Source organism: Passer domesticus, chromosome Z, assembly GCF_036417665.1.
Source record: "Passer domesticus isolate bPasDom1 chromosome Z, bPasDom1.hap1, whole genome shotgun sequence".
NCBI lineage: Eukaryota > Metazoa > Chordata > Aves > Passeriformes > Passeridae > Passer > Passer domesticus.
The window spans coordinates 64,107,764-64,135,084 of NC_087512.1; the positions used below are offsets into that span (position 1 = coordinate 64,107,764).

General features: G+C 40.1%; 1 protein-coding gene across 4 annotated transcripts in view; it reads right to left on the minus strand.

Annotated features, from left to right (window-relative positions):
• Positions 1-27,321, minus strand: part of SEMA6A (semaphorin 6A) — a 118,665-nt gene that overhangs the window by 36,832 nt on the left and 54,512 nt on the right. For all 4 annotated transcript variants that reach the window (XM_064405676.1, XM_064405674.1, XM_064405677.1 and 1 more), the window contains exons 4-16: positions 22,918-22,978; positions 21,327-21,389; positions 20,396-20,497; positions 17,526-17,616; positions 14,167-14,286; positions 13,030-13,118; positions 11,908-12,125; positions 8,281-8,412; positions 4,826-4,981; positions 3,249-3,425; positions 2,394-2,534; positions 2,225-2,305; positions 246-304 (exon numbers count right to left, since the gene is read on the minus strand). In XM_064405676.1, the coding sequence (XP_064261746.1) occupies positions 246-304; positions 2,225-2,305; positions 2,394-2,534; positions 3,249-3,425; positions 4,826-4,981; positions 8,281-8,412; positions 11,908-12,125; positions 13,030-13,118; positions 14,167-14,286; positions 17,526-17,616; positions 20,396-20,497; positions 21,327-21,389; positions 22,918-22,978 (1,490 nt within the window). The remainder of the gene's footprint in view (positions 1-245; positions 305-2,224; positions 2,306-2,393; positions 2,535-3,248; positions 3,426-4,825; positions 4,982-8,280; positions 8,413-11,907; positions 12,126-13,029; positions 13,119-14,166; positions 14,287-17,525; positions 17,617-20,395; positions 20,498-21,326; positions 21,390-22,917; positions 22,979-27,321) is intronic.

Here is a 27,321-nt window from a genome sequence, read left to right on the forward strand (position 1 = left end):
GAGCTGAGCTTTTCTCATTATGCAACCACTCTGAAGTCCAGTGTTTGCACAAATCCCATAAACTGGGCTATTTTCCTCAAACACATTTAAAAACAGTTCTTCTTCTGAACCTGCACCATTAGCTACATTGCTGTCCCTGTCATGGCTTATGCTGCTACAAAAGAGTGCCTGACAGGTAATGGTGATTTGAGGCATTCAGACGGATACTGTGACACATGGTAAATGGAGGTAAAAGCTTTGCTTACTTTGGCAGTCACCCAGGCCATCTGTATTGCCACGTTCTATGTCCTGTTCAAATGCCAGTCTAAATAATAGAAGGAAACAAAACAGTATGAATAACAACAGTCATAGGCATAACCAGAAAGAAATTATCACATGTTCAATTGAAATAAATCCCTGCTGTGAAACTGGCTATTTCTTTGGAAATTCCACACAAAGGCTGAAAAACCGCAACACACACATTTGAGCTATTCATCATTGCTTAATGATTTCTTGGCTTCTGATGATACTTTTTCTTTATATTATTACTTTTTAAAAATCCACAGCATGCCTCGTTACCAAGGGAAGAAAAGTCTTGCATTTTTTAAACTGTTAAATATAGGATGTTATCAGAAGCAACTGTAACCCTACCTTAATCTGTGCACAGAGTGGATCAGGTGCACTGGCACTTTGTTGTGAGAAGGAAGCAAACCCATTGGGCAGGTAATGTGCTTGAGAAAGAAGCCTGCATTTTAGCAATCACTTAAGTACAGCACCAGATGAGGCTGCAAGGCATAAGGTCCATCCCACAAAAAGTATTCCTTTTAAGTTGGGGGCTCTACTGACAAACACTCACATGCTTTTCTAGCTGATGTGCTCAGCTTATGCTCCTGAGCTCTCTCTCTGTGATTTTGGATAACTGTTGAAGATGTTCTTCCACCTTCCTGAGTGGTCAAAGATGAATGACAAGAACCTTGGAAAACTTCCAAATACAAGCCCTTGCCTATATTAGGATCCTGCCCTTGAGGCACAATTACCCTTGCAGACAACTCATTCTAACTCTGTGTTCTTAAAACACCTGCTCTACTGTCATCAGCTCCAGGAGGATGACTAACATCTCTGCCTCCTGTTGGTTAGCTTAGAACCAGATACCTTCACAGCTGATCTGGACCCCCTTCCTAAGCACTGGACAGAATATGGGCTGCCTTGATCACTTTTGGACTTCATCACTGCAAGCTGCACAGCCTCTGTCTCGATGGATCTATTGATGAAAGTGGGAGCTGCTTTTAAAAGTGAGGTATGGAAGTCCCCTACAAGTTGCCATGGAAGTTAAAAAAGTCTCAAGCACTTTTTGGAGTGATGAAAAATCTGATATGGACACAGGTACATTTTAACATTATCCTACCAAATGTCAAATCAGGAACAGCCCACACTTTTGTAGTCAAGCATATATAGACACATACAGCTACAGCATCGTCAGCAGGGGGTGGAAATCACCAAATTAAGAACAAGACAGAAGCACAGGGATTGTAATTTGTCCATTATATAGTGAGGACCTGTAGAGAAGCAGAGTTAAGTGGCGTCAGATGTAGGGCTGTCAAGGCTCTGTGTTGTCTGTGCTACACTTCCACTACTACCATGAGGAGTGTAGCTGGTAGCTCAGAGTGGGCAGTCATGTGGTGTGTCAGAAGTGGCCATAAATTGTGAGCCCTGAAGTGGGTTTGCTCCCTATAACCTTCACAGACTTTCATTATCATAAAATAATTAAATTCTACTGTTAAGCAAGGGGAGATCCAGCACTTGTCTAAATCTGTTTTAAGCCCTTACTGTGCTCTGTTATTCCTCTTAGTAATGCACAGTAAATTAGAAGGACTGGTTTTGTTTTCAGTGGACAAATTACTTCAGTAATTTAATTTGGATTCTATTGCCTCTTTAATCAGCTGTGATGGCTCCAGTGCAGGCTGGTCCAGACATATCCATCCAATTCACTCCTTTCAATAATACATGGACCTTAATACAGCTCTTTCATTTTCTTCTTCCTCCTCTTTCAGCAGTTACCAATCAGCTAACTGTTCACATCAAAAAATTTGTGAGACATTTCAGAGGTGAATGCAAATAAGACAGAAACAAACACTTCCCACATTTTTCCCTCTCTAAAAGCCTTATGTTTCAAATAGCTTTGCCCAAGACTGCCTGGCACCACCACCAGAGCTCCACGGCCCATCCAGCCAGAGCCCTTACTCACTTGGAGCCAAGGACCAGCTGCGTGCATGCTCCGCTCTCCTTCACCCATCCACAGTACGGGTCCCTGGATGCTATGCAGGCCCTTGGGAGAGAAGAGCACAAGGCGGCATTCAGTAGTGCTCCAGCTTGCCCACTGCCCAGGCCTCTGACAGCCACCACAAAACACATACTTTTTGCATTTGCCGTGACGCTCACAGCGTCCCAGGGGAACCTTGATGACACAAGTGGAGAAGGCAACGTACAGGGCGCTGCTGGGCTTGTCAAGCTGCATGCCCATGATCCGCTTGTCCTCCATGCCGTCGTAACTGCACCTGATTTGGATAAAAGTGGGATGTGGTTACAAGTGGGCTCTTCTGGGAAGCCAGGGGAAACCTTAATGGTCCCCCAGGCTGAAAAAATAAGATCACAAAAAGCTTCTGCCAAAAAATCCGTAAGAAAGGTAGAATTGAACAAGTCAAGAAAGAAGAACACACAATAGCCACTAAAAATACTGACAGACATATAAGTAAGTATTAAAAATGCATGGGATAGTTAAGAATTTAGGAGCGACAGCACACCAGATAAGCTTCTGACGGCCCTTCGTTTCTGTGTTTACACTTCTCCAGCACTCAAAGTAGCTGAAATTTCTGCATGATTATGGCTTACTTCAAAGCCCCCTTAGGCATATTTGAGGAAGACTGAAATGTGGAAAATTTCCCTTGGAGAGTATCTTGCTGCTTGTTGAGTTATTTGGAGAGGAATCGGGGTTTTTTATAGGATTAGAAAATTAATCTTCCTTTCCAGAACTTCACTTTTAATTATCCATCAGCTGGTGCATAGGATGGGCTATTTTCTACACAGACTGAATAAAAAAATCTTATTGCAACGTAGAGACTGATAAGCAGACATCCCTTCCCTAAATAATTTTAAATTACCAAAACCACTTTGCTTCTCTAACCACTTCCGTTTCCACAGGACACATTATTCTCTGGGAAATCAGAAGTTCAAAGTCACCCATACATGAGTACAAAGAATCAGATACACACTTTTCAGGATTGTAAACATTGATCTCCTCCAGAAAAAGGCTGTCATTTAGGAAACCAGTGTTTCCTGTCCGTGCCAAGAACTTCAGGATGATTCCCTTCTCTGACCCCAAGAAAACCACGGTATAGTTCTGATATGGCCCAGCAGCAGAGTCAACAGCAATTTTGGTCAGGCGATATCTAAAACAATAGAGCATTTTCACAGATAAATCACAGAGATAATCACAAAATTTTCATTTATTTAATCAATTTCTTCACATCAGATAAGTGTATGGTAGCCTTCTAGCAACCATAAAACACATTTAAGCACTTTTCCTACCTGTCTATAAATCAACCCAGACTGTACCAATTTGGCTCCCCAGATGCCGGGGAATTTTCACATGTTTGCACGCCCACACATCCAATAGCCAGCAGAAGTGTCCAGAAGTTCAGAAAGATGAAGGAGTGCTAGGAGCCTGAGGGCATTTAGGAATTATCCTTCCAAAAGCCTGGTTATTTCTTCAGACAGGGATAGAGAATCAGCACAGTGAACTGTTTTTAAAATTTCAAGCTCTGTCACATTAAAAGCAGCTGAATGAGGTTCAACTTGTTTTGTCAGGAAAAGCTGTGTCAGTGCAAGAATAAGACACTAAACACCATTTTACCTCACTAAAAATAATCACACAACCACCACCAAGCAAGTTCAGCACTGAGGTGAAATCAAATATTGGGGTGACACAATTTATTGAAAACAAGTATACTGGAGGTTTGGTACCAGTTGGATGGTACTGCCTATCAAAGGGAAGCACACATGAAGCTTGCTACTCTCATCTTTGGTTGGAAGTACAGAACCTGACAGAAAAACCTGTCATAAGATACGTTACAGAAACGAAGTCAGATCCTTCCACAGAGCTAAGTGCCCATCACAATATTCCACCTTTGGTCAGAGGAAAATACGGCAGAAGTTAGTCACATTATTCTGTTCACTGCTGCAGGGTAGATAAGTAGTATAATGACCACGATGTACATTCCCCACAGAGAGTGGGAATGCATTTTGATACATTCAAAGGAAGAGGATGGTTTATTTAACACTTGCTGATTTATGAGTCTTTGTTCAATTGGTTATTATTTTTTTCTGGTTGCCATAGGAAGGATGCAGATTATGCGATTACTTTTGCCCTATACACTTCTGCAAACATTAAAGCTTACCAGTACATAACCTGACAGACATCTACATATCCTGTGAACATATCCTGGCAGACAGGTTTGTATCCTGAGTTGTCTGCTGATCCTTGCCTGAAGTTTTTACCGAGCTATCTCAAACATTGACCTGTAAGCCAAAAGGCGATTAAACCTTCCCCGCACAGCATTTCCTACAACATCCGGTTTCAGCACAGCACGGTTGGTAAAGACTGAGGTCTTTCCTATCTTGAAAGCTCCTCAGGGAGTTCCGCAGCATCTGCTCTGCTCTGCCACCACTTCTAGCTGGATTCATGCCCAGGACACCAAGGACATGTGTAGAGTTGGAGGGTATTTGAAGCAAGGCTGGTAGCACAACTTGACAGCTACAGTGCAGACAGGAGCTCACTTGGTGCACGTACCTGACCATTGTTCTCAGGAACCAGGGTCGGTTGACAATGGAAGGTACAGCCTCGTCCATCAGTGGATGTGTTTTGATGAAGTTCAGAGTATCATCTGGGAACTCATTAGATGTTACATATTTTTCTAATGATGTAGAGCCAGCACAGCAACCAGGCCTATATAAAACAAGAGAGTAAAGCCAGAAAACTTAAGTTTGACATAGAGGGCAAGCTTCCTTTTGTGATGAAGTTTTAATTGAAATATGATGTGCTTTACAGGAGTTTAGCTTGGCAGAAGATCGATAAATGTGGTGGACTTGTTCAGCACCTCAAGGGAAGCCTAAAATCCTGCTTTGTCCTCCATTCAAAAGGACTTCGTGTGTCACTTCTGAGCAGAAAGCCATTTTTTCATCAGGAGCACTACACACACAGTTTTGTGATTTATCCATTCATATGGAATGTAATCACAGCATGTGTGCTTTTGGCTTGATGCTTCCCAGTTGCACAGGTGTTTTCTGATCTGTAACTTGCCTAATTGACTGCTCTCTCCTGGAATAAAAGAACTTTCTCTAATACAGTAGGAAGTTACTTTTTTTAAACATGCATGAAAAAATGTTACTTTTAGTCACATCTGATAGAAAACAGACCATTGAAGAAGACAAACCGAATAGCATCCATGTAAAGATTGGTTTTGTCCTTGGTTCAATTTGGATGAGATGATTTAAGAATGGTAGCTCATTGAGAACTTCCACTGAAAAATTGTCTCCCATTCTTTAACAACTTAAATGCAAATCTGCTCATGCTATTTCTAAAATCTACCTGCTCCTAAGACGTAGCGCAATCTTCTTGCCTGGACAGGCCATCTCTCAAAAAACAGCAAAATGTTTTGCTTGTTAATATTGTGTAGGTAATTTCCTTTAATAAACGGCCCATTTGATCCCGTTTTCCAGAGCACGGTGATTCTGCAAACCTTTGGGCCAGTGTGAGATGGGAAGATTAAAGATGGCCCACTCACTCATAAACTCATTACATCATCCTATTTTCATCTACTCTGCTGTGGGTAAAGGTATTGACATCAAGAGCAATGTCAACTTGAACAAAATACAGGACTGGTGCTATCATCTGTGTTGCTCAGATTTAGATAAATATTCAAATATTAGGTAAATAAATCTTGTGTGGGAAGGTAGCATAGGACTCGAAGGAACTAGGTGTGTCAACAAGTTTGGCCCCACAAGAGCTGAGCAAGGAACATTACATGCAGACAACATGTACTCTTGCCTCTTCATATCCAAAATACTTTAGCTGTCTTGTAATTGCATGTAGAACTAGCAACAGATGGAGAGAAGGAAAAAGCAAGGGCATTACTGGTTTCCTTGGTTCTTGCAAGGGCATTGACTCATGAGACAACATTCCCAGAGAACTCGAGGGAACAGCCTGGCACCTTCTGGCACTGTGGTGTCTACGGTTTCTCTGTATCTAATCTGGAGGCCTATTTACCCCTAAATCCTAATAGCATGATTGGATTAATCCTGTTTTAATCTCAAAACTGGTTTAGTTGAGTCAACATAAATCCCAGCAAACCTGCTGTCTGGCCAAACAGGGAAGTGACACCTCAGAAGGGCTCTGGTAGTTTTCTGAGTAATGTTAGGATCAATAGGGGCAGTAATGTTTCTGCATCATACTGAGAAAGCCAGATAAAAATGACCTTATTTCAAAGGTGCTTGTCATATACTTCAGCATGAGCTAAAAGTAATGATTATTTCTATTAAGCAGCTTAATTGCTAAATATTATGTCAAACACTGTTCACAATTCACTTCACATAATGTCCTTCAGGCTTAGAAAGAACAATATTGTCCCATCTTCATCATAAAAGTTAGCCTACTATTGGCTCATCCCAAACTTGTAATGCAACTTTCTGTTCCTCTCTCCCACTTTCTCCTTCTTCTTTTCCTCTTCCCTGCCAATATATCTCAGTAAGGTCCAAACAAATAACCTTAGAGTCATCATGCAGCCTCGCACCTGCAAGGCAGACCATTGTGTCAACAACTTGTTTGAAACACTGCAAAATGAAGAACAAAATCCTGCAACACTGCTAGAAGCTGCGTTATGAAGGCTCAGACTGAAAAGAGACACAGAATTTACCAGATTTTCCAGTCACCTCCAAGGTCTTCTCTTGAATGACAACTTCAGAATACAGACAGCACAGTAATATTACACTTGGCAAATCCAAAACATGATGGGCCAAATTTGGATTAGGCAGAAGCTTGATGTCCACCATGGAGCTTCATAAACTCATAGAATGAGCTAGAACCAACCCACAAAGACCACTGAAGCCCAGCTCCTGGCCCCACACAGGACACCCCAAGAATCACACCCTGTGCCATGAGAGTGCTGTCCAAAAGCTTCTTGAGCTCTGTCAGACTGGTGGTGTGACCACTTCCCTAGAGCCCATGTTCCAGTGCCAAACCACTTCCCTGGGTGAAGAACCTTTTCGTGATGTCCAACCTAAACCTCTCCTGACACAACTTCAGGCCATTCCCATGGGTCCCATCACTGGTAAGCACAGAGAAGAGATCAGTGTCTGCCCTTCCTCTTTCGCTCATAAGGAGTTGTAGATTGTGATGAGGTCTCCCCTTAGTCTCCTTTTCTTCAAGCAAGCCAAGTGGCCTCAGCCACTCTGCACATGGTTTTCCCTCTAAGCCCTTCAACATCTTTATAGCCCTCCTTTGGATACACCCAACAGCTTTATATTCTTCTTATATTGAGGTGTTCAACATTGCACTGAGTACTTCAGATTTTTTTTTTCTTTTGAAATTATTTAAGCTATCACAAGCAATGTAAAACATGCAATAGAGTGGTAAAGCTTAAGTGCAATAAATGAATTTGATTTATCTATATGTATCTTAATATCTCACAACAAAATGCCATTGGTGTAAATGAGTTAACAAGTGTCTGTCAAGAGCAACTTGATTGAAATGGTACGTAAGAAATATGAAGAATGTAGTAGAGGAGATGCATGCAAACATGTGGAAGTGGGGAAAACAACTCCTAGGAGGAATGAGGTAAACTGAATCTCACTTTGGTGGAATGCTCTTTTTTTGCTCTCCATAAATCATCCATTGTGGCACTTAAACTGCATGTTAATCATAGAATAGCAAACTGCAGAACTGATGCAGGCTTTGCAATGAGATATATCTGTTACGGAACCAATTTGCAACAACTGTGTAATTCACACCACTCTTAAGTGATTATTCTGACCAAGTGGATCTGATGCTGGCCTGATATATGTTACACAAATCTCATTTAAGTGGAAAAATCTCTATTGCATAGTTTAGATCCAAATTCAACTCAACTTTTATTTTATTGTTTCAACATGTGTAATTGTATTGGCACCTTACCAGGCTGTTCAAAATATTAAAAAGCCTCTGTAGCCCACATGAAGGAACTGAACAATATCACTATACATGAAACATACCTGGGCTTGGGCACTCGTTCATCAGGAACTGGTGTCCATGTGGAGTCTGGAGACTTCTGTTCTTTGAATCTCCCAGTAAATACATTGGCAATGTCAAGCATGTCATAGGCACACACTGCAGAGCCAGGGATGCTGCAAAGTGACATTTCCCAGAAATTGTTACTCATTCTGCAGTTATGCATAAAACCTTGAGCAAAAAATATGCTTTATAGAAGCCTTCCTTTACTCAATACTGAACTCTGAATCTAGTATTAACAGGAAAAACCAGCCCCATGGCACAGCCTGAATACCAATCAGCAGGCAGCTCCTGCCAAGAGAATTTTATTCAAAGCTTCTACAGAAAGAAGTAATTGCAATAATCTTGAAGAAGGGAAAGAATCGGTGAAACTCTGGCTATCACTGGCAATGCATGAGGAGCAATCGTCAGTCTCATTCAGAACCCATTACTTGGACATTTAAGGTCTTCTAAGTCATAACATCTCTCAGTACCGAGAGTCCTGTAGTCCCTGCCATGCCTCAAAAAACACATTGCAGATAATTCAGAAGTTGGTTCTAATCAAACTGGAAGCGTACTGCAGTGTGCCATTTACCTGCTTTTACATGTAATTTGTTCATGCTCCCACAGCCTGATATCCACGAAATGTTCCCAATGAAAAGGAGTTAGCTATGCTCAGGAGTTTGCTCTACTCAATGAAATGTAAAGAGCTTCTAGAAACAAATTTGATATTAAGATCATAAAATTGCAAATTTCAATTTTTTGGATACTTGCATGCAACTCCACAACAGCATTGTCCAAACATAGTTATTTTCTTACCAACATACTTTCTGAAAGGTGTATGTGTTTAGCATGATTAGTCACTTGGAAGTATGAAATATTCATTTATCACCTATTTTTTTAAATTTTGTACATGAACTACTGTATTTGTGTCTGACTCCTACCACTTGATTTTATTGGGTAAATAGCATGAAAGCAGCTGGCTGAGGCTTTCAATCCTGCTGTTAGCTAGTAGGTCATTATACATCAAAGAAAATATGTAGGAACTATAATACTGTTACAGAGGATTAAGCTAAACTCCTAAAGGTATATAAATTTATAGAAAAACAACCATTTGAATAGTAAACAATTTCAAAATGCTTTTTGCTGAAGAAAAACAAGTTGAGAGACAATACAGGAGTTTTATTTTGATCTCCGCAGATTTATTTTCTTATAGAAGGAAACTTCAAAGCTCAATATTAATGTGATACTGCACAGCAGGAGTTTTAAATGGAGACAGCCATATATATGTTGATGTAAGAGATGGTGAAGGGTGTATTTGGCCACAGAGGACTTCAGCTCAAGACCCGCTCCAGCTAGAATACTTTACACATTACTGAATTGGGTCCTAAAGACAAAAAAACAACCATAAAATCTTGAGATGTGTTACACACAACTACAAATGCTCAACACACAACTACACACGGATGGTGGCATTGCTGTGCTGAAAGGACTGCAACATCTTTTACTTGTGAGGGTGGCAGATTACAGGTCTGTAGTATGATGCAGTGGGAACGATGGAGCACTGTGGGTCACAGCCAAGGGGGTCCAAGCCACCTCTGAACTACTGGAGTACAAATCAACACTAGCTTCTACCTGAGTGACCTCTGATTAGGCTGAGGAATCTCTTCCACTTCAGTCTAGAAGGAAACTTTGTTCTAGAGACCAAAGGTATTTGTTTCAACCCTTCTTTAGTGGAGAAGGCATGAGAGATGCATTTATGTTAGAAGTAGGTTTCATACAACTACAGAATCACAGAATATCCTGAACTGGAAGTGACTCACAAGGATCACTGAAGTCCAGTCCTCCTGCACAGGACATCCCAAGAATCACATCATGTGCCTGAGAGCATTGTCCAAATGGTCCTTGATGTTTGTCAGGCTTGGTAACTTCCCTGGGGAGCCTGCTCCAGTGTCCAACCACCCTCTGGGTGAAGAACTTATTTTTCGTAATATCCAACCTAAACCTCTATGACTTAGCTTCCCCAAGCCCTCTTAGAGGCCACCAGAGAACAGAGATTGGTTCTTGCTCCTCCTCTTCACCTCATAAGGAAGCTCTGAACTGTGTGAGGTCTTCCCTCAGCCTCCTCTCCTCCAAGCTGAACAAGCCAAATGGCCTCGTTCACTCCTCATACGCTTCCCCTCAAGTCCTTGACCACCTTCATTACTCTCCTTTGGCTGGTGTCTGATATCCTTAGATTCTTCTAATATTATGACACCCAGAACTGCCCCCAGCACATGAGGTGAGACTGCCCCAGTGCAGAGCAGAGTGGGACAATTCCCTCCCTTGCTTGATCGGAGATGCTGTCCCAGGACACACTTGTCCCTCCTGGCTGCCAGGTCTGCTAATAAGCTGTGTCCAAGAATATACGCCTTCCTGTCTTCTTCCATGTGTGGCAAAACCTGCAGCCTATAAAACAGTATTTTGCTGTTTACACCAAGTACTTAGATTCTAAAATGCAAGACTTAAGGAAAAGAATTATTCATGACATGCCACAGGAAATACTAGCAAAGTGGGAGTACAGTCTCAATGTTGAGATAATTGCAAGATACAATCTATTTTCTGATGTTGAATCTCTATTTGTTCACCTGTTTTTATCAAGCCAGATTGCATGAAAAGAGATCATCTTAATTTAAGCTTGTATTCCCTATTGGTGGCATAATTATTCCATTGCAGTTCTTACTGTTTTGATGTCAAAAGCAGTGATTTTACATTACAGGCCCACGCTTACTCTCATTTGAAGTCAGTTCTGTGAATGACCTTACTGAGGTCAGGCTTTGACAAAGGGTGGCAAGAGTACAGCAAAACTAAATGAATTTCAACAATAAAATTCCTTTTTTAGCTCAAATGTTATACTCTGTGAAACTGTGATATATTTTTAATTAGAAAGCTACTATTTTTTTAACTTCTTTGGGAGTTCTCAATAATTAGATACAGTTATTCTAATAACTTCCAGAGAAACACGCTAAAATGCGTAACAGTAATAAAATCTCTACAGATGCTTTTGGAAAACCATGCAAACAATTAAATAGGTGTTCTAGGGACCCTCCTTCCCAGACAGCAAGACCTTTGTTCTCCCAGGATAGTCAAGGGGCAGCAGGGTCACTGCAGGGTCAAGGATCAATGCAAGAGTCACCAGGGATGCATAAAACAAAAAGAAGTAGATAACATGGTTCTTGGAGGTTTAGCTACAGACATGACAGACATAATCCTTTCTTTGTGAGGAAAAGAACACCATATTTTCTCTTTGGAATAATATTCTGCAAGTTGCATGCTACAACACTTCTTGGTGGCTGGTGTGAACTATTCCCTTGTAAAGAAAAGTATGTCCGAGGAGTGTGTCCACGTGTTAAATGGCTGAAACCCACCCTAAGTTATGAAGCAAGCCCACCCTAAGTATGAAGCAAGCAATACCAGGGTACCTTAAAATTGAACACAAACTATCAGTATGTGCAGGGTACTTAGTAATTATGTTGTACTAGCAATCACTTCGTGTGCTTGCAAAAAGTAAAAAGGAAAAAAGCAAAACATTTTTTGTGGTGAAAAGCAAAACATAAAGGAAATAGAAGGTAAAAGGTTATTGTGGCTATTACCTATTATATGGAGTGGAGAATGTTGCTAAAACAACATCCCGGCCATTGAAATGGATAACATCTGTGACTGACTGCAGTATGTTAAAGTAGAAGTGTGAGTCGCCAGGAACTGAGCAGTTCAACCGAGCCTTGAGAAAGGAAGTCCACTGTTTTTCCAGCACTCTCTGAGATCCTCCCATATCATTTTTGCAAACCTGGGCCACCCTTGGGAAAACAACCTGGAAGGGATAGAGCAAAAATAACGGAGAAAATTAAATATTTGTTTGACCTAAAATCTTCGTTGGAATACTGTTTTTAAAACATTTGGAATAACACAGCAAGGTGCTTAATTTAATACCACTTTTCTATAATCTGTGACAAATAAGAAACAGAGAAAAATTAAGCTTTGGAACAGTGTGCTATGAAAGATAAGACTGTGGCATTTACTACACAGCCATAAATCCTTCAGGAGATCTGTTCTCAACCCATATAAAACTCATTTCCATACAGACTGCTTAGCTTTCTATTTCCCCAAACAAAAGCACATTTCATATTCACAATCCCTGCAACCCACACTGCTGCTCCAATTCTTGTGTTTTCAGCACTTAAAAACTATGCAAATCTTGCTGGGCTTTTATTCCTGCTCTCCACCTTTGTGACCTTGGTCAGCTTTTCTGACTGCTTAGTCAGAAAGCTATTGTGCAATTAGCAAAAATGCAGAAAGTGCTTAATTATTCTTTGCAGAATGGCAGAGCACAAAATTCCTACCCTTGTTTATTCAGCACCCTAATTAATATTTCTTACATTAAAATTTCTTCCTGCTTTGGAATCTGTTTTTAACAACTATGTACTGTGTTGAACTAAGTACATTAGCCTTGTGCTTTCTATAATTTCAGAAAAGAGACTCTAGCATATACCATCACTGTAAGAAACTACACATTTTCCTATCAAGACAGTGCAATGTTTCACTCCAGCCAACCTTTTGGCTTGAGCAATAGGAATCTTCTCAAAATGCTGACCTTGTCATCATGATTTATGGTTCTCATTTCAAGGTCACTCGTAACAGCATTGGTCCAAGAATAGCATAAATTTTCCTCCTCCTCAATCTGACAAAGTCATTCAAGGCAGTGTTTTTGCCCTTACCTTTCCCATGCTGTTGTACTCCACTGCTATTTCCCGGAAGAAGAAGTATATGTAATTGCCATAGTCAACTGCCTGAACAAAGTACGGCTCTAGAAAAAAAAACAGCAACCCAAGACACCTGATTTAGGCACAGGATGCAGAATGCAAAGAGAAGCCAAACACATTCACACTTAACATCCAGAGGTGAAATGTCTGTGTTTGACAAACTTGATCAGTTTTCAGAGCAAACAAATCACTGCTGCAGAAGAATCACTGTCTGGGGACAGGAGAGCTGGGAACAAGTCTGCACAACATCACTGCAAGGGTAGTTAAGTCTCTGCCACTAATATGTCTGCCCTGCACAAAGTAAAAGCAAAGGTAAACAGGCATTTATAACTGTATGCCTGAGGGGTCCAAGCAGCACTCTTTATGGCATGCAGGCTGTGAGTTGAGGGAATAACAAACCACGTAACTGTTTCTGCCCACACGTGTCTGTAGCAGCAAGCAAAGTGGGACAGCTAAAGTTGACACCTGGCAAAATGTTTCTGCATGCAGAAAAAGACTTGAAACTATGACTTTGGTCTCTGCTAAAATCACTCCAAATGCTAACAGTTCTTAACACCTACATGAAGCTAAACAGCACAATTCTTAACAATGAGGGCATTTAGAGCACAAAAATTGCCTAATTCAATGGCAGCCGTACAATCCTTAAGAACTGTAACAGAAAGGCTTTGTGCAATATTCCCATAATTTTATTTTCATTAATGAATCTTAGCTTTACAGGACAAACCTTCTATACTTCATATAGCCTTGATTGTTACCTAACAGTGCTGTGCAGGAATATTTTCAAACACAGCCAAAGCACACAGAGCCCTGCAAGCTCCAACTTTTCCATCCAACAGACGTACACTGGTGGATTTCAGCTTGGAAACCTCACTGGAATGTATATTCTGATCTACCCAGCTCACACCTTCTGTTAAATCCAGTAACTTGGGGTCAGGAGAGGAGTGAAAGAGATAAACAAATCAGAGTAAGCATAAGATGTAGTCTGCCTCCTTCTTTCTGCCAGAAAGCATTGGTGAAATGAAATGACAAAGAGGTCTGTCAGAAATCCAAGACTCTCATCAGAGATGCTGCTTTTTTGCCATGTTTATCTACCTTTCAACCACTTGGAGTCATGTTTAACTGTCCGCAGAGTTGGGCTGTCTCCCAGGCTCCGGTATATGACCGCATCTATTGCAAGGAAGTCGGTCACTGTGGCAGAATACAGCTTTCCCTCTGGGGAGGAAGGAAAGAAGAAACAAGGGAGGGAGGAGAATTAGAAATAGTACAATTGCTTCTTCTCTCATCAGTCAGATGAGAAGGGGAAACAAAACCATCACAGTCTCCTTAGGAACACTGAAGGAAGGAAAAAATCCAGCTAGGTAAACAGAACTGATTACTGAACAAGCAACTCACCCCCTTGCAAAATGGTAATTTCAGAGGGATGCTGTGGAGGGAAATAACCTTATGGAATAATTCTTCTTCAGTTTAGGTATGTCATACTGAACTACCCTATCCAGTCACATGTCACTAGTTCAATGCTCAGAAATTCTGCTTAGGTATGTCAGCAAAATAAATAGAATAGAATTGCTAGTTTTAACTGGGAATGCAAACCAGACAGGGCTTAAAGACTGTCAGCTAATTGATGCTTATGAAAATTTCTCCCCTTGAGAGCACTTCTGCTCTGCCAAAGATCACTAACAAAAAATTAAATAACATGCTGGGAGTCCTGCTGAAACAGGAATAAAAAGAGATGGAGGAGGATTGCCCATCAATATTTCTTTTTGAACATGCATTTTAGGCATTTTCCATATGAATTATGCATTCCTCTCTCCTAACGAATGGAGGACAGTGATAAGAAAGGACCTACAAAATGGCACCCCAAGGACAACCAAAACATACAAAAATATAAGGACATAAAACCACAAGATTCAGCAACATTTAAAAATTTTATTTGTTGCCTACTTTGTTTGCAGGTCATGGTAAATATACAGGACTGTTTTCATGTGTGAGATAGATCTTGGAACATGATGTCTGCTAGAAGCAGTGGTGCAGCATGAGTGCACAAAATTGTTCCTCTGTTGTGTCTGCATAAAAATCAGAATTGTCTACATCTTGTTTGACAGAGATTATGTTGGTGTCTTGAAGGCACCAGCACCAAGGAGATTCCCAGGACAAAGCAGAGAGGCTTCTATTGGTCAAGCTCTCCTCATTATACTTTCAGACTTAGTTTAAGGCTGAGAGGGAATCTCCTTGATGCATACAGCTGTCTCACAGGCGGCAGCCAAGAGGAGGTTGCTGGACTCTTTTCAGTGGTGTCCTGCGACAGGACGAGGAGCAGTGGCCATAAAATAAAGCTCAGGAGATTCCCTCAGCATGAGAAGACCTTCTTTCCATTGAGGGTGGCAGAGCACTGTACCAGCCTTCCCCTGGAGGTTGTGGAGTCTCCCTCTCTGGAGGCATTCAAAGCCCACTTGGGCTGTGTCCCTTGCTGTAGGTGACCCTGCCTTGGCAGGGTGGATTGGGCTGGATGATTTCCAGAGCTCCCTTCCAACCCTAGAAACTCTGTGAGTGTGAATTTCAGCTCCAAATTTAAAATTCCAAGTGTTTTTTATTAGCAGTACTGTATGCTTTGTTCTGTCTCATGCAATTCTTGTCCTTATTTGGCTACTTAAGAATGATCATTTTTTCTTAGCAAAACAGAAAAAATAATTACTACATGTGCCCCCCCCCCCCAATGTAAAATAGCATAAAAAGCTCAATTGTTTAGATATGGATGTCTGAAATCATGTTTATACAACCATGGTCTTCTTTCCTGCCAAGTTCCTGTGACCAACTACAATTCACACATATCAGCTGTAATAGCTACAGGCTGCAAGAAGAGCCATACTCATGTAAGTGCATCCAACAAACTCAGATGACTTGGATTAGTGCCCTAAACTGTTCTGAAATCGCTTTTCATTGCACTCTGAAAAGTTAGCATGGGTATCAATATGTAAGACACATATAAAAATGATTTTTCTGAAGCTAGCAGATTTACAAGGCATATTCTACACATATTTATTTGAACTATATAAAATTTATTCTGAATCACCATGAAGGAGTATGATCATTTCTATAAATATTCTCTTTATTTTCAAATAATTCAAGGATTTCTTCAGTGACAAATTTGGAGTCATCTTTCTGAACTTCATGTGCATTCAAAGTGAATGTTTACAATAGGCTAGTCATAAACACTTTCTTGGCCAATATACTGAGAAAGACCCTTCTGAAAAGTCATTCAAGCTGCACTAAGGATATGGAGTCTGAGGTACATGAGAAAAATATTTCTCCAAAGGAGTTTCTCTATTTCCATGCTTTATTAGCTACTTGCTCAAGTTAGAGAATTTCTACTGTATATTCCTGCCCATAATATCACTATTCTTGAAACAAAAGGACCATTTTATTTGCATTATAAAAAGTTTAAAAAAAAAAAAAAAGAAATTGAAGCAGTTTACAAAATCTCTCCTTTGTGAGGCAGAGGTTGATACCTCAAACGTGGCAGTGCTTAATAGAACCCTTTGGCTATAGACTTGTTTGAGAATGGCTGAAATACTTGCACATTCTTAAATCTTCAGAGGAATAACTTAGTTATTTTCATGTGAGCATCCAGGCTGTTTTATAGCATCACATCTGCTGAAGAGGACTCAACATTATCATGGAGGATCTTTTCATTAACTTCACAACATATTTAACAGCCTGATCTAAGAAAAGATCAGCAGGGTTCACACTAAGAGAAGTTCAATAAATAAATAATTTAATCAGGAATTTCTGATGAGATATACAAAAATACTGCACAATCAACAGCCAAAATTAACCCAATTTATAAGATCTCACTTTTTCTAACTACCATAGTAGAAATCAGAATTAACGCTATTCTGCTGCATAAATCACCACTACTAGCCAATACAAGTCTCTCCTTTTTTCTACAGCAGCTGGTAAGACCACAGTAAGATGTTTTCAGCCTAAAAAAAAACAAACCACCTTCCCTTTCATTCTTGATCTAGTAAAGGGCATGCAACTGCATTTTCCGTAACTTCCTCCTATTATGAATGTTAGCTTAGGCTGAGAGTTGTTAATGAGCATATCCTGCTTAATCCTAAGTAAAGCTTACTCAAGCCTTGATTTCCTTTGACGTTCACAGAAGCTGAATGCAGCCAAAAATGGTGCCGTATTACCAAGAATACAAGAAATACTGAAATATTGATCCAGGAAACTGAGGCTTTATGCAATGTTGATGACAGTGAAGTTAATTTCAGAGAAGAGAAGGATTTTTTTGCTAGGGGTTTTCTTATGCCCCCTCTTTTTAGTCATTGTTTGCTCCCTTTGACACCATTTAGATTTAGGCATTCTGGGCTCAAGCAAGAGGCACAAGCTTGTTATACCAAGCCTGGGCTGCAGCACAGAAAGCAAAAAAATTATCTCTGTCATTTTACCTGCAAACAATGCAACGTTGGCATGCTTTGCATCATAGGGGCACCTGGCCATTCCACTGAATTCCTCTTCCAGATAGTCCAAGGTATCCATCTGAAAAATCAAAGGGAGCTCCTCAGATAGAGAAACAAAGAAACAAAACTTCTTACCCAGGATGAAGCTTATGATGGTGTTTCTTCTTTTCTGGGCAGAGGAGAAGGCTCTTTCTCTAACTCTTCTCCTAACTATGAAGTAAAAACGTGACAAAAATAATGACATTAAATAAAATAAGCCTGAAAAATGTATGTCCAGTAAGTCAGGCATTCTTTTGGACTTAATAATTCTCACCCTGACAAATTTTAGTGAAGTCTTCAGTCTGTATTTTATCTGCACACAAGTTTCATTTTGAACTATAGCAAGCTATGTGGTTTGTGGTTCTGGCAAGGCTCCAAAATTTATCCTCACCAGTGACCCAACAGAAGCACTCTTATACACAGAAAAGACTGCAAACCACAGCATTCAGAAGAAACAACACTGGGACAATTATCTCTGTGTGCATTTTTCTCCCCCAAGTCCAGAGGTCTTTCTGCTCTAGTCTCAACAGCGGTTCTCTCTTCCTTGATTTGCATATTCAGAAAGATGCTCTTCAAGTTTTACTATACCAGTTGAGTCTGTGTCACAGAGAATCCTCTTACCATCAGGCAAGAATTAATCTGTGCAGGAATTGTAGATTCTGAGGCTTATATGTAACTCCTGGGAAATAAATTCACCCTGGGCACTGATAACGACACGAATATACAGATTGACTTTACATGAAGTTCAAGAAGGTTTGGTGAGCTAAAGGAGAATTGTACACCTGTTACCCCTTTAAGATGCTTATACTACAGTATTTTGGGAATAAGAACCTTTGTAGCATATTCAGGCAACTTGTCCAGCTCATACTCTATAGATCATACACAGTAAATAATCACAGAACATGACAAATAACCCACACAGCACCATCCACTTAAATAGACTTTTAATTTGTATGTTACAGCTTCCAATTCCTTCAGTGGATGATTTGTGATAGTTTGTTTTCTGTCATGTATCCTTCCTTTCAAAATCCACTCTGAAGGGAGTCAGTTGTGTTTACTCAAAAGATGAAAAGAATTTCATGTGGTAGTGAGAGCAAATTAGTCCTGAGTAACTTTTCTTGCACCAAGCTCCACACCCTTGGCTCATCCTCACAACCACTCGCATGTTTGAGGGACAGCCCTGCTTTCTGTTTGGCACATGTTTACTTCTCTCTCTGCATAATGAAGGAATAAATGGAAGAAAAGCCAGGGCAGGTGTTGCAGAGGCCTTCTGAAGGCTGCCAGACCCAGAGGGATCATTATCCACCCCTGCATCATAGGGGGTGAAAACTCTGGAGTAGGGGTGTAGTACTCTGGAGTAGTACACCCCGGAGTAAGGGTGAGGAGGCCATTTATATGCCTCACATCAAGATGCCAAAGAACTCTATAATTTTATCTAAAAGACAACTTCCATACAAGCAGACTGGCTGAGATTTCATAGCCTCATTAATGGAATTCAGAGATTAAAAATTACAAACTGTAGTAGAAGAATAAATACAGCCCAGTAATCAAGAAGCTTCAATGCATATGACCAGCAGGCAAGGAAAGAAAGAATTAAAGAAACAGCTGTCAACAGAGTAGCTAACTGTACCTCACAGTTACCATGACACAGGCTTGTGTTCTTACTCAAATTTGGTTCTTCCTCCACAGACTGGAAGAAAATACTACCCTGCACTTCTCTCCTGTGTTTTCTAAACTGCAGCCATTATAGTGGCTAAATGAGGTAAAGCATCACTACACAAAAATCAAGGAAGACCACCAGTTACAGTGAATGCCATTAGGGAAGTAGTTTTCCTGGCTCTTAACATCTTTGTTCTGCTTTTTTGCAATAACTCTGAACCCAAAACCTGAATGACGCTTGTGATTTTGTCAGGAGCAGCATTAGTAAAACTGAATTTTATTTTTCCAGAAAAAAAGAGGAGAAATTACCTGTGGGACATAACAGTGCCTAGAAAAGCAGAGTCTAGATGTCAAATGCCTAAATAAATTAATTTCAAAGCCACTCCAGAGACATCCGCTGTTGGGAGTTATATCAGAATACAATGGTGAAAGCCTAAGAAAATGGGAAATATTTCAATAAGTGGGTCCTATTGAAATGAAGACTACTGAGATACACTATGCCAAAGGAATAAATTTGCTTCAGGGCATTAATGTCAAGTATGCAGGGACCAGCAGAGTTTCTACACTGCACTAGATAATATTTTGGTTTTGCAGATCCTCAGCAAGTGAGGAATAATTCTCTGTCCTGCCCTACTGTTCCTTGCGGAGATTTGCTCTTCCATCACTCCCACAGCACACAATGCCATCGGATCTCCACAGCAGGGATCTCCACTCCCTGTCTGGGGAGCTCACAAGAAACTCGGGTTTTGCTTGCTATGCCCCCAGGCATCTTCAGAACTGGTTTTGTGATTGAGAATAGTAGAACAGAAATTTTAAAACATGCTACTCTGAAGTAACCCCCAATATTATTGATGTGAGTGTCAGTGACAAGCTGAGGAACTTTCTGAGGAGAAACTACAGCCCCAAGCGGGGATCTGAAGGACTCTGTACCTATGGGGGGCAATGCAGAGTGGCAATACTCTTGATGTGCAGGAGTTGCAAAGAACTAGGTACTCAGAAACCCAATCAATACTGAACTCTGTAGCACTGAAACAAGTCAGGACAAATGTTCCAGAGTCGAATGGTGCACAGGTGAAGGACAATCTCATGCTGCTGCCAACATAGTCACAATAAATCCAATAAAAAGACAAGGCATAAATGAAATTCTGCAGATTACATACCTTGTAGTTCCTGCAAGAAGGGTTGAATGCATTTGTTCCACAGATGAACAGTGTGTCTTCATTTCTTTTTAGGAGAACCTTAATAAAGTTATGACATTCATCCTGAAGAAAAATAATAAAAACTATTTCAACTACTGCATTTTGGGTATCTGTTTTAATTTTTAAGCAGTGATATTTCTGCTTAAAATTAAATTGGCTGGTACCCATTGTGATATTCTGGCCTTATTTTGACTATGTTTAACTAACAATGAGCAATTTGTAATTAATTTATATTCTAGTGGTTTAAAAATTACAAAAAGCTGAAGATACAGCATTCATATTGTAGCTCCTAGTTTGCTGTTGTTGACAAAGGTGAATTTTGTTTGAAAACTGTTGCTTTCCTGAAGAGCAAAAAATCTGATTTTATCACCTGTGCCGCTGTTAGTGGCATCACCACTACAATGTACTGGCATAAAGCTTCTGTAGCTAGAAGGGGAAGTAAAGAGTCAAAGAGTATGCATTTAATTATGATACTACTTGTGCCAGTCATAGCTTATAGGAGGGTGAAAGTGGTGTGAGAAACAGTCCTTTTACAGCCCCACATTCATGTTTTCTGATGCTTTACCTGAACTCCTCAGTAAATTCCCACAGGGGGATGGACAGCAGCACTTGGCTTTTGAAGCAATGGCAAGCAAAACTGGTACACTAAGCATTGTGATCTGCTCAATGCCTTAAATATTTCGGGACATTGCTGTGGCTTCTGTCCTAATATTTTATCACATTCAAAGTGAACTGGTTTTGCAAATTAAAACCTTCAGTACGCTGGTGGAAAAAGCAATAACTGGTAAGAAGTGACTGGCATGATCCATTGCACATCACAGACAGCAGCGCGGGATAATAGTGATGCAACTAAACTAAAGTGGCAGTTGCAGAAGAAATGAAAATTACCTACCTTATGTTTTCCCTTCATTCTGCATGTGTCTACATCAGCTTGTCTAGATTTCCACGTCAGTTTCTGCAAGAATAAAGAAAGAAATCAATTAGAACTCAGGAGTTTTTTCTTTTGATTTCAGAAGTAGTAGTCCTGTAGAGACTAGCTTTTGAACATACATTTATTGAAAGTTTTCTGCACTCTTTCTCCATGATTAATTCACCACAACAATGAAAGTTTAGTGATGTGGATCATTCATTTAAACTTTGTTTTGCCTCCAATTAATGAGATGGGAAATCTATCCCTCTTTCTTTAAAGCCTAAACTAACGGAATTCAGAACTTTGAAAAAGGTGTACTTTTCTTAAAAGTAGTAGATGTTCTCTTTTAACTGATATTGCTCTACAAATCAGAATTATAATTTAGGGACTATGAACATTTACTGGATTCTAAATGAAATATACATTCTCAAAGACAACATTTTAGATCTGGAAAGAAATAAAATTCAGGTAATTCTTACCACTTCAATTCAGCTAACAAGCTCCAAAAGTTTTTCATCTCTCAAGACACTGCTGACTTTATCTGCTAACACTCTTCCTCCAGAAGATTTTCAGATAAATCCCAGCCAATCTGGGTTTTTTTGAGATACGTTTCAAAAATGGTCAAATGTGGAAGTCTTATTAATAATAATAAAACTTTATTTAAAATCATATGGCCTAAGATGGCATCACTTTAGACATAATTTGCCATGATTGTTCTGACAGTGTTCCTGATCACTAAACTGAGGCACTGTGCATTCATGGAGGGGTCCAAGCTGAAAGACTAACCATGAATGTTCATTTCTATTGTAAGCTTGTGCCTTACTCTTTGATAAGTGAAAAAGCTCATTTTCACCATAATTGTAATGAAGCACTGTCCCCTCCTCCAGTGGAATTCATCCAATGCCCAAATTTTTATGATCTTCTGTCAGACCAAGGCTGTGTTTAACATATGTTACACAACATGAATGTAAAGCAAAGGAGCTGAAGGCAGATTATTTTCAGTAAGTTTCTGTTAATATACAATGCAGGCAAAGCTTTTTTTTGTTTGAATGTAACTTCCCATGGAGACTATGTGAATACATTAGTATTCACATTAGCATTAATATTAGTTTAATGTGAATTAGTATTAGTATAATATGAATACACTAGAAAGTGATGTTATACTAAGATTATATTTAGTCAGTTCTTGCACAAATGAAAAAAAATTGTGCACTTGAAAATATGTAACTTGCTTCTTATGACAAAAGTTTCAGTAGACTTAATTTGGATTGTATAGCTGTTATAGAAAACTGCTGCATATAAATGAATAGATGTTTGACAGATGTTCCATCAGGGACCTCACCATATTTCAGTACAGATTGCTTATCAGCCCAGCTAAACCACTTATCAGAAATTTGCAGAGGACATGATTGCTATTCTAGCTCTCCTTAAATATGATTAGCAACGCCATCTTACTTGCTTATTACAGCTTTACAACAGTGCTGGCAAGTTCTTTAAAACAATGTAACCATCCTATTTATTTGAAGCTTGTGCTAGTGTCCTTGGTTTCTGGGTGATGATAAAAGCTACTTACTTTGCTAAAATAAATTTCTTCTGTATGTGATGTGTCCATATCAACAGTATAAATATGGTCCCTGTAAACAAAAGCAAAGAATACGAAGTCAAATGGAGTAGCCAGACAGTTAATTTTCTCTAAGAGAGCTATCTATCACAAGATAACCCATAATCTATTTTTAAAAAATCAGAGGTCTTACCAGAAGACATTACTGGCTGCATCTCCTGCTTCTCCCACAAAAGCATTTTCATATATAAACTGTTTGCCTTCCCATTAAGAGAAAAAAAGTGCTACAAAACTTCAAAGTAAGATTCTTTCCCAAAAGCAATTATTTGAACAAATGAGATTTGGGAAAGTGGATGAGTCTCACATGATTTCTGCTCTATCAGTCCTACAGAAGATGCCACAATCTAGCATGCAGATGTTTTTCTGTATCCTGAAATCAGCTGCAATAGCTTTTAGGCACCCTTCGCCAGATTCCTGGGCTAGATGTCACTGTGCCACATTGAGCCATATAAGATTTTCCTTTCCTTTCCTTTCCCCCTTTCCCCTTTTCCCTTTCCCCTTACTTTCCCCTTTCCTTTTTTAATATGTGTCTAAGCTTAGCTGTTATAATTTGATTGACAATATGGTAGACGAAAAAGGCATAGGACTATTCCCAGAAATTATTATTTTCTTCACACACTGCTGGCCAAACTAAACTGTAAAATATTTCTCTGAAAAAAGTTCACACTTTTTTTTCTTACATTTACTTTCCTATTTTCTTGAGAACCTGTCCTTCTCTACAATTAGCTGCCAATCTGTTCTTAGAAAGAGGAAATAGACACAGCTCATTAGGTAAAGATATCTTTTTGGACATTCTCTTCCATGTAAGCTGAGAAAAAGGACAGTTCTGTATAGAACACAAAAGTTGAAAAAGCCCACCAACCCACAACACTGTAGTAACCAGCACATCAAATTGAGACTGAGATCTCATTTTTTCCTTGAAACAAAATTGATTTTTTTTAACATGCAGAAAGCTGTCCAGCTGAAGTTTGATCCACAGCATTGGAGGGTCTGCTGAATGCAGAATACAGGCTCTGTCTGTTTTAGAAATCCCTGCTCTCAAGGTTAGCTTCATATTTATTGGGTTTTGGGAAATATTGCTAGTCTCTTTAACTAAGACAAACACAGGATACTGCTACAAGAGAAATAAGCAACACTTCTTTCAGGTGAAGAAAAGTGGCAGTATTGTGGTAGGGAACTGGCTTTGAAAATTTGTCTCCTGTGGAGCTTGAGGCTGTTTGCTTTGCAAGATGCCAAATTGAGGAGTTGATGGGTTTTCTTCTCCTCCAGACTCCAAAACCAGAGCTGTCATTTACTTACAAGATTGGTTTAATACTTCAATTTATTATTTGCCTGACTTCAGTGACAGAGCAGTGGTCAGGGTTGGTTCTGGAATAAAATTACCTATTAGCACAATATCAGCTTCATAGATTACATCATAGTTCCCTTTTTATATGCATTAATCTTTATTGCTGTCACTCCTGCTATATAAAAGTGGGGGAAAAAAAGTCTTGAATTGCAAATGTGGTGCGGGTGGACCTCTAAAACCCTTCTTCCAGCACAGCTCTTGATTTTATTCATCAGCCTCACTTTCCAGAGGTTACAGTTTTTTTTTCATTTTCAACAAGACAATTAGAAAATACAGCAGTGGTACTCAGAAAGAGCTGAGTTGTTTAATTCCACCTCAATAAAACAGTCTTTAGAGGACTTACTATGTGGTTCAATGAGCAGTTCAAGTGAAACTCTGATGCTAAGTTATGGGATTGTTGGAAAAAAGGTTAGCATCAGGAAAATTGCATATTATTTTCTCATGCCACAGATGAAGCACAGTTGCTGACAATGTCAGTAGAGAGCAAAAGAACTGTCAAATTCAGGGGAGGGCTCCCTAATCACAGAAAACGTGGGATTGTTCTCATTCTCCTTTTCCCACTGCTGCCCAACTCCTACTTTCTACTAGCTGTGGTATGTGTACAGTTTACTGCTAATTAAGTTATTCTAACACAAATTTACTTAATCCTAGAGCTTCCGTTTTTCCCACCTCCAGTCAGCAGAACTGAGTTTTGTTGCCATGGCATAATCTTGTCGAGGAAGGGAATTTAAATAATGCCACTGGCTGTGCACGACCCTTGGCACTTGGAGCATAGCTTGGAAGCACGTAACAGCAAAGGAGGAGGGAGCCATCCCATACCCTGCTCCGCACCTCTTTGGTTCACACACACAAGAGGGTGGCAGATAATGTGAACAAAAGCTGCCACCGCACGAGACAATGGGAGGAGGAGACACAGCAAACTTAGAAAAGGATGTGTGTGCTTGGGTGTGGGCCAGTGAGAGAGAGATAGGGAGGGAGCACCCTTCCCACGAGAAAAAAGATGACAGAGCCGGTCCTTAGCAAGCCTGCTCAGACAGTAAAGCTTTATGGCCTTTGGCTGAGCTATTCTGATTTACATTGGCTGCGTATTTCTGTCTGATAACATGAAATAATGCCTTTATGAAGTGACACAAAACTTTATTTGGTAATAGCCAATACAGGAGTTGTGTATCCCATATGACAAAATAAGTAGTGGACAGACAGAAATTTTGTTCTATGCCAGTTGATCATTAATAAAATGTAAACAGTTCTCAAATCTGAGTTAGCATTTCTAGTGGGCTGAAACTGCCTGCAAAAGTCAACACTGGATTTTTCAAAAGAAGCAAATAAAAACACTCCCCAACCTAAACACAACACCCCTAAAATAAAAACACTCATTATTTAACCATTTCTTTTGATTGTCTTTCAGATAACTGGGTAAAACATAAACTTAGGATTTCTATATTTCAATGCATAAAAAAATCATGAAAGCAATATCTCATATAATAGCCCAAAGATGTATTTAGCTACAATGAATCAATGAATTTTGTTACAAAACTCTTTGGCAAACACATTTGCTTGTGTACAAATTTGCTTCCAATCTCTAGATTTACTACTGCCTTTGAAGGAAATGCAGTACTTGAATTACAAACTTTCTTCCACACTAGATACTAAAGGATGATTCATTTTCTGAAGTTTAAAAATTACCCTGAATTTCAACTTGTAACACATAGTCTTGTCAGCCCAGGAAGGACTTTATTCAGTAACATGGAGGGGGTAAAGAATATGTCAAAGAGATTTTGAGTTACCAAAGGAAAAATAGTGTAAGAGGATTTTTTTCATGCCTGTGTAACTACAAAACAGATCAGGTCTTTATTCTTTTTTGTAGGTCACAAGATCCTACGACTACATAAGCACTCTTATGGTAGCAAGTTGTTTTATACAAATGAGGAAGAACGCATATTCACATATTAGTACATGTTATCCCCCAAATATTAGAATTTTTCATATTATTTGTGCACACAGTGGTTTCATATCCCAAAACTGTTCTCTGGGTTTTCCTGCTCTAATGCCAGTTGCTTGGGCACTGAGACAGTCTAACTACGTCAATCTCAGTCTGGGAACAAACTATGAAAACAGCAAAGTAAAATCTGCAAAGAGGATTTACCACCACGTAACTGCAAATAATTTCCTAATTTAAAGGAAAACAAATAAGGAAAGCAAAGGGAGCTCAGTCATGAAAAGGAGGAAATCCTGCCACTACCTTTCACACCTATTCAACTCTCAGCCCTGCCCCACTCATTATCTCACTAAAAATGGCAAAAATGGCAATCTTGGACCTCAGGCAAAGCACAGGGCTTTGCCAATAGCCACAGGGTTGACCTCTCCTTGTGTCCTATGACCACCAGCACCGCAACTCCTGTGGAAGGATACTTGCTCTCTGCCTGGACTCGATGCAAGGTCTTGCCGTGAGAGCCCTGAGCTCTGCCACCCAGACCCCATGCAGCACGGGGTATGCAAGGAGCCTGGGAAGCTGCAAGTCGCCAGAGCAGCTGCCATGGCTGGGTAATGGAACAGGTGTGTTCTTCCAGCAGCCAGGGACATGACTCTGAATGTGTCACTCAGTGACCGTGCTGGTGTAATGCAATTACCAATTATGTGGTGCTGCACGGAGATCGACGGGCAGCTTTCCCCCACAGGACACATCCGACCACCCAGGAGATGAGGAGTGGCTGTTTGAGAAGAAAGGCAGGCAGCTCCCAGAGGCTGCCAAGGGCTTTGCAGACAGGGCTGGTGGTGAGAGGCTGCCTGTTCAGCAGCTGTTCCCCTTTACTCTTGGCCATCCCACCCACCACTTCTCCCATCTGCAGCAACAGCCTGGTTTTATGTGACACATGCAGAAAGGTGTGTGTTTTTCCAATGGAGGACCAGAAAACAGGCAGGAAACAAGCTATTACTTGAGAGGCAGCTTGCAGGGAGGTCCCAAACAGGATCTGGGTCCAAGAGCTCTAAACTGGACTACCCGCCCT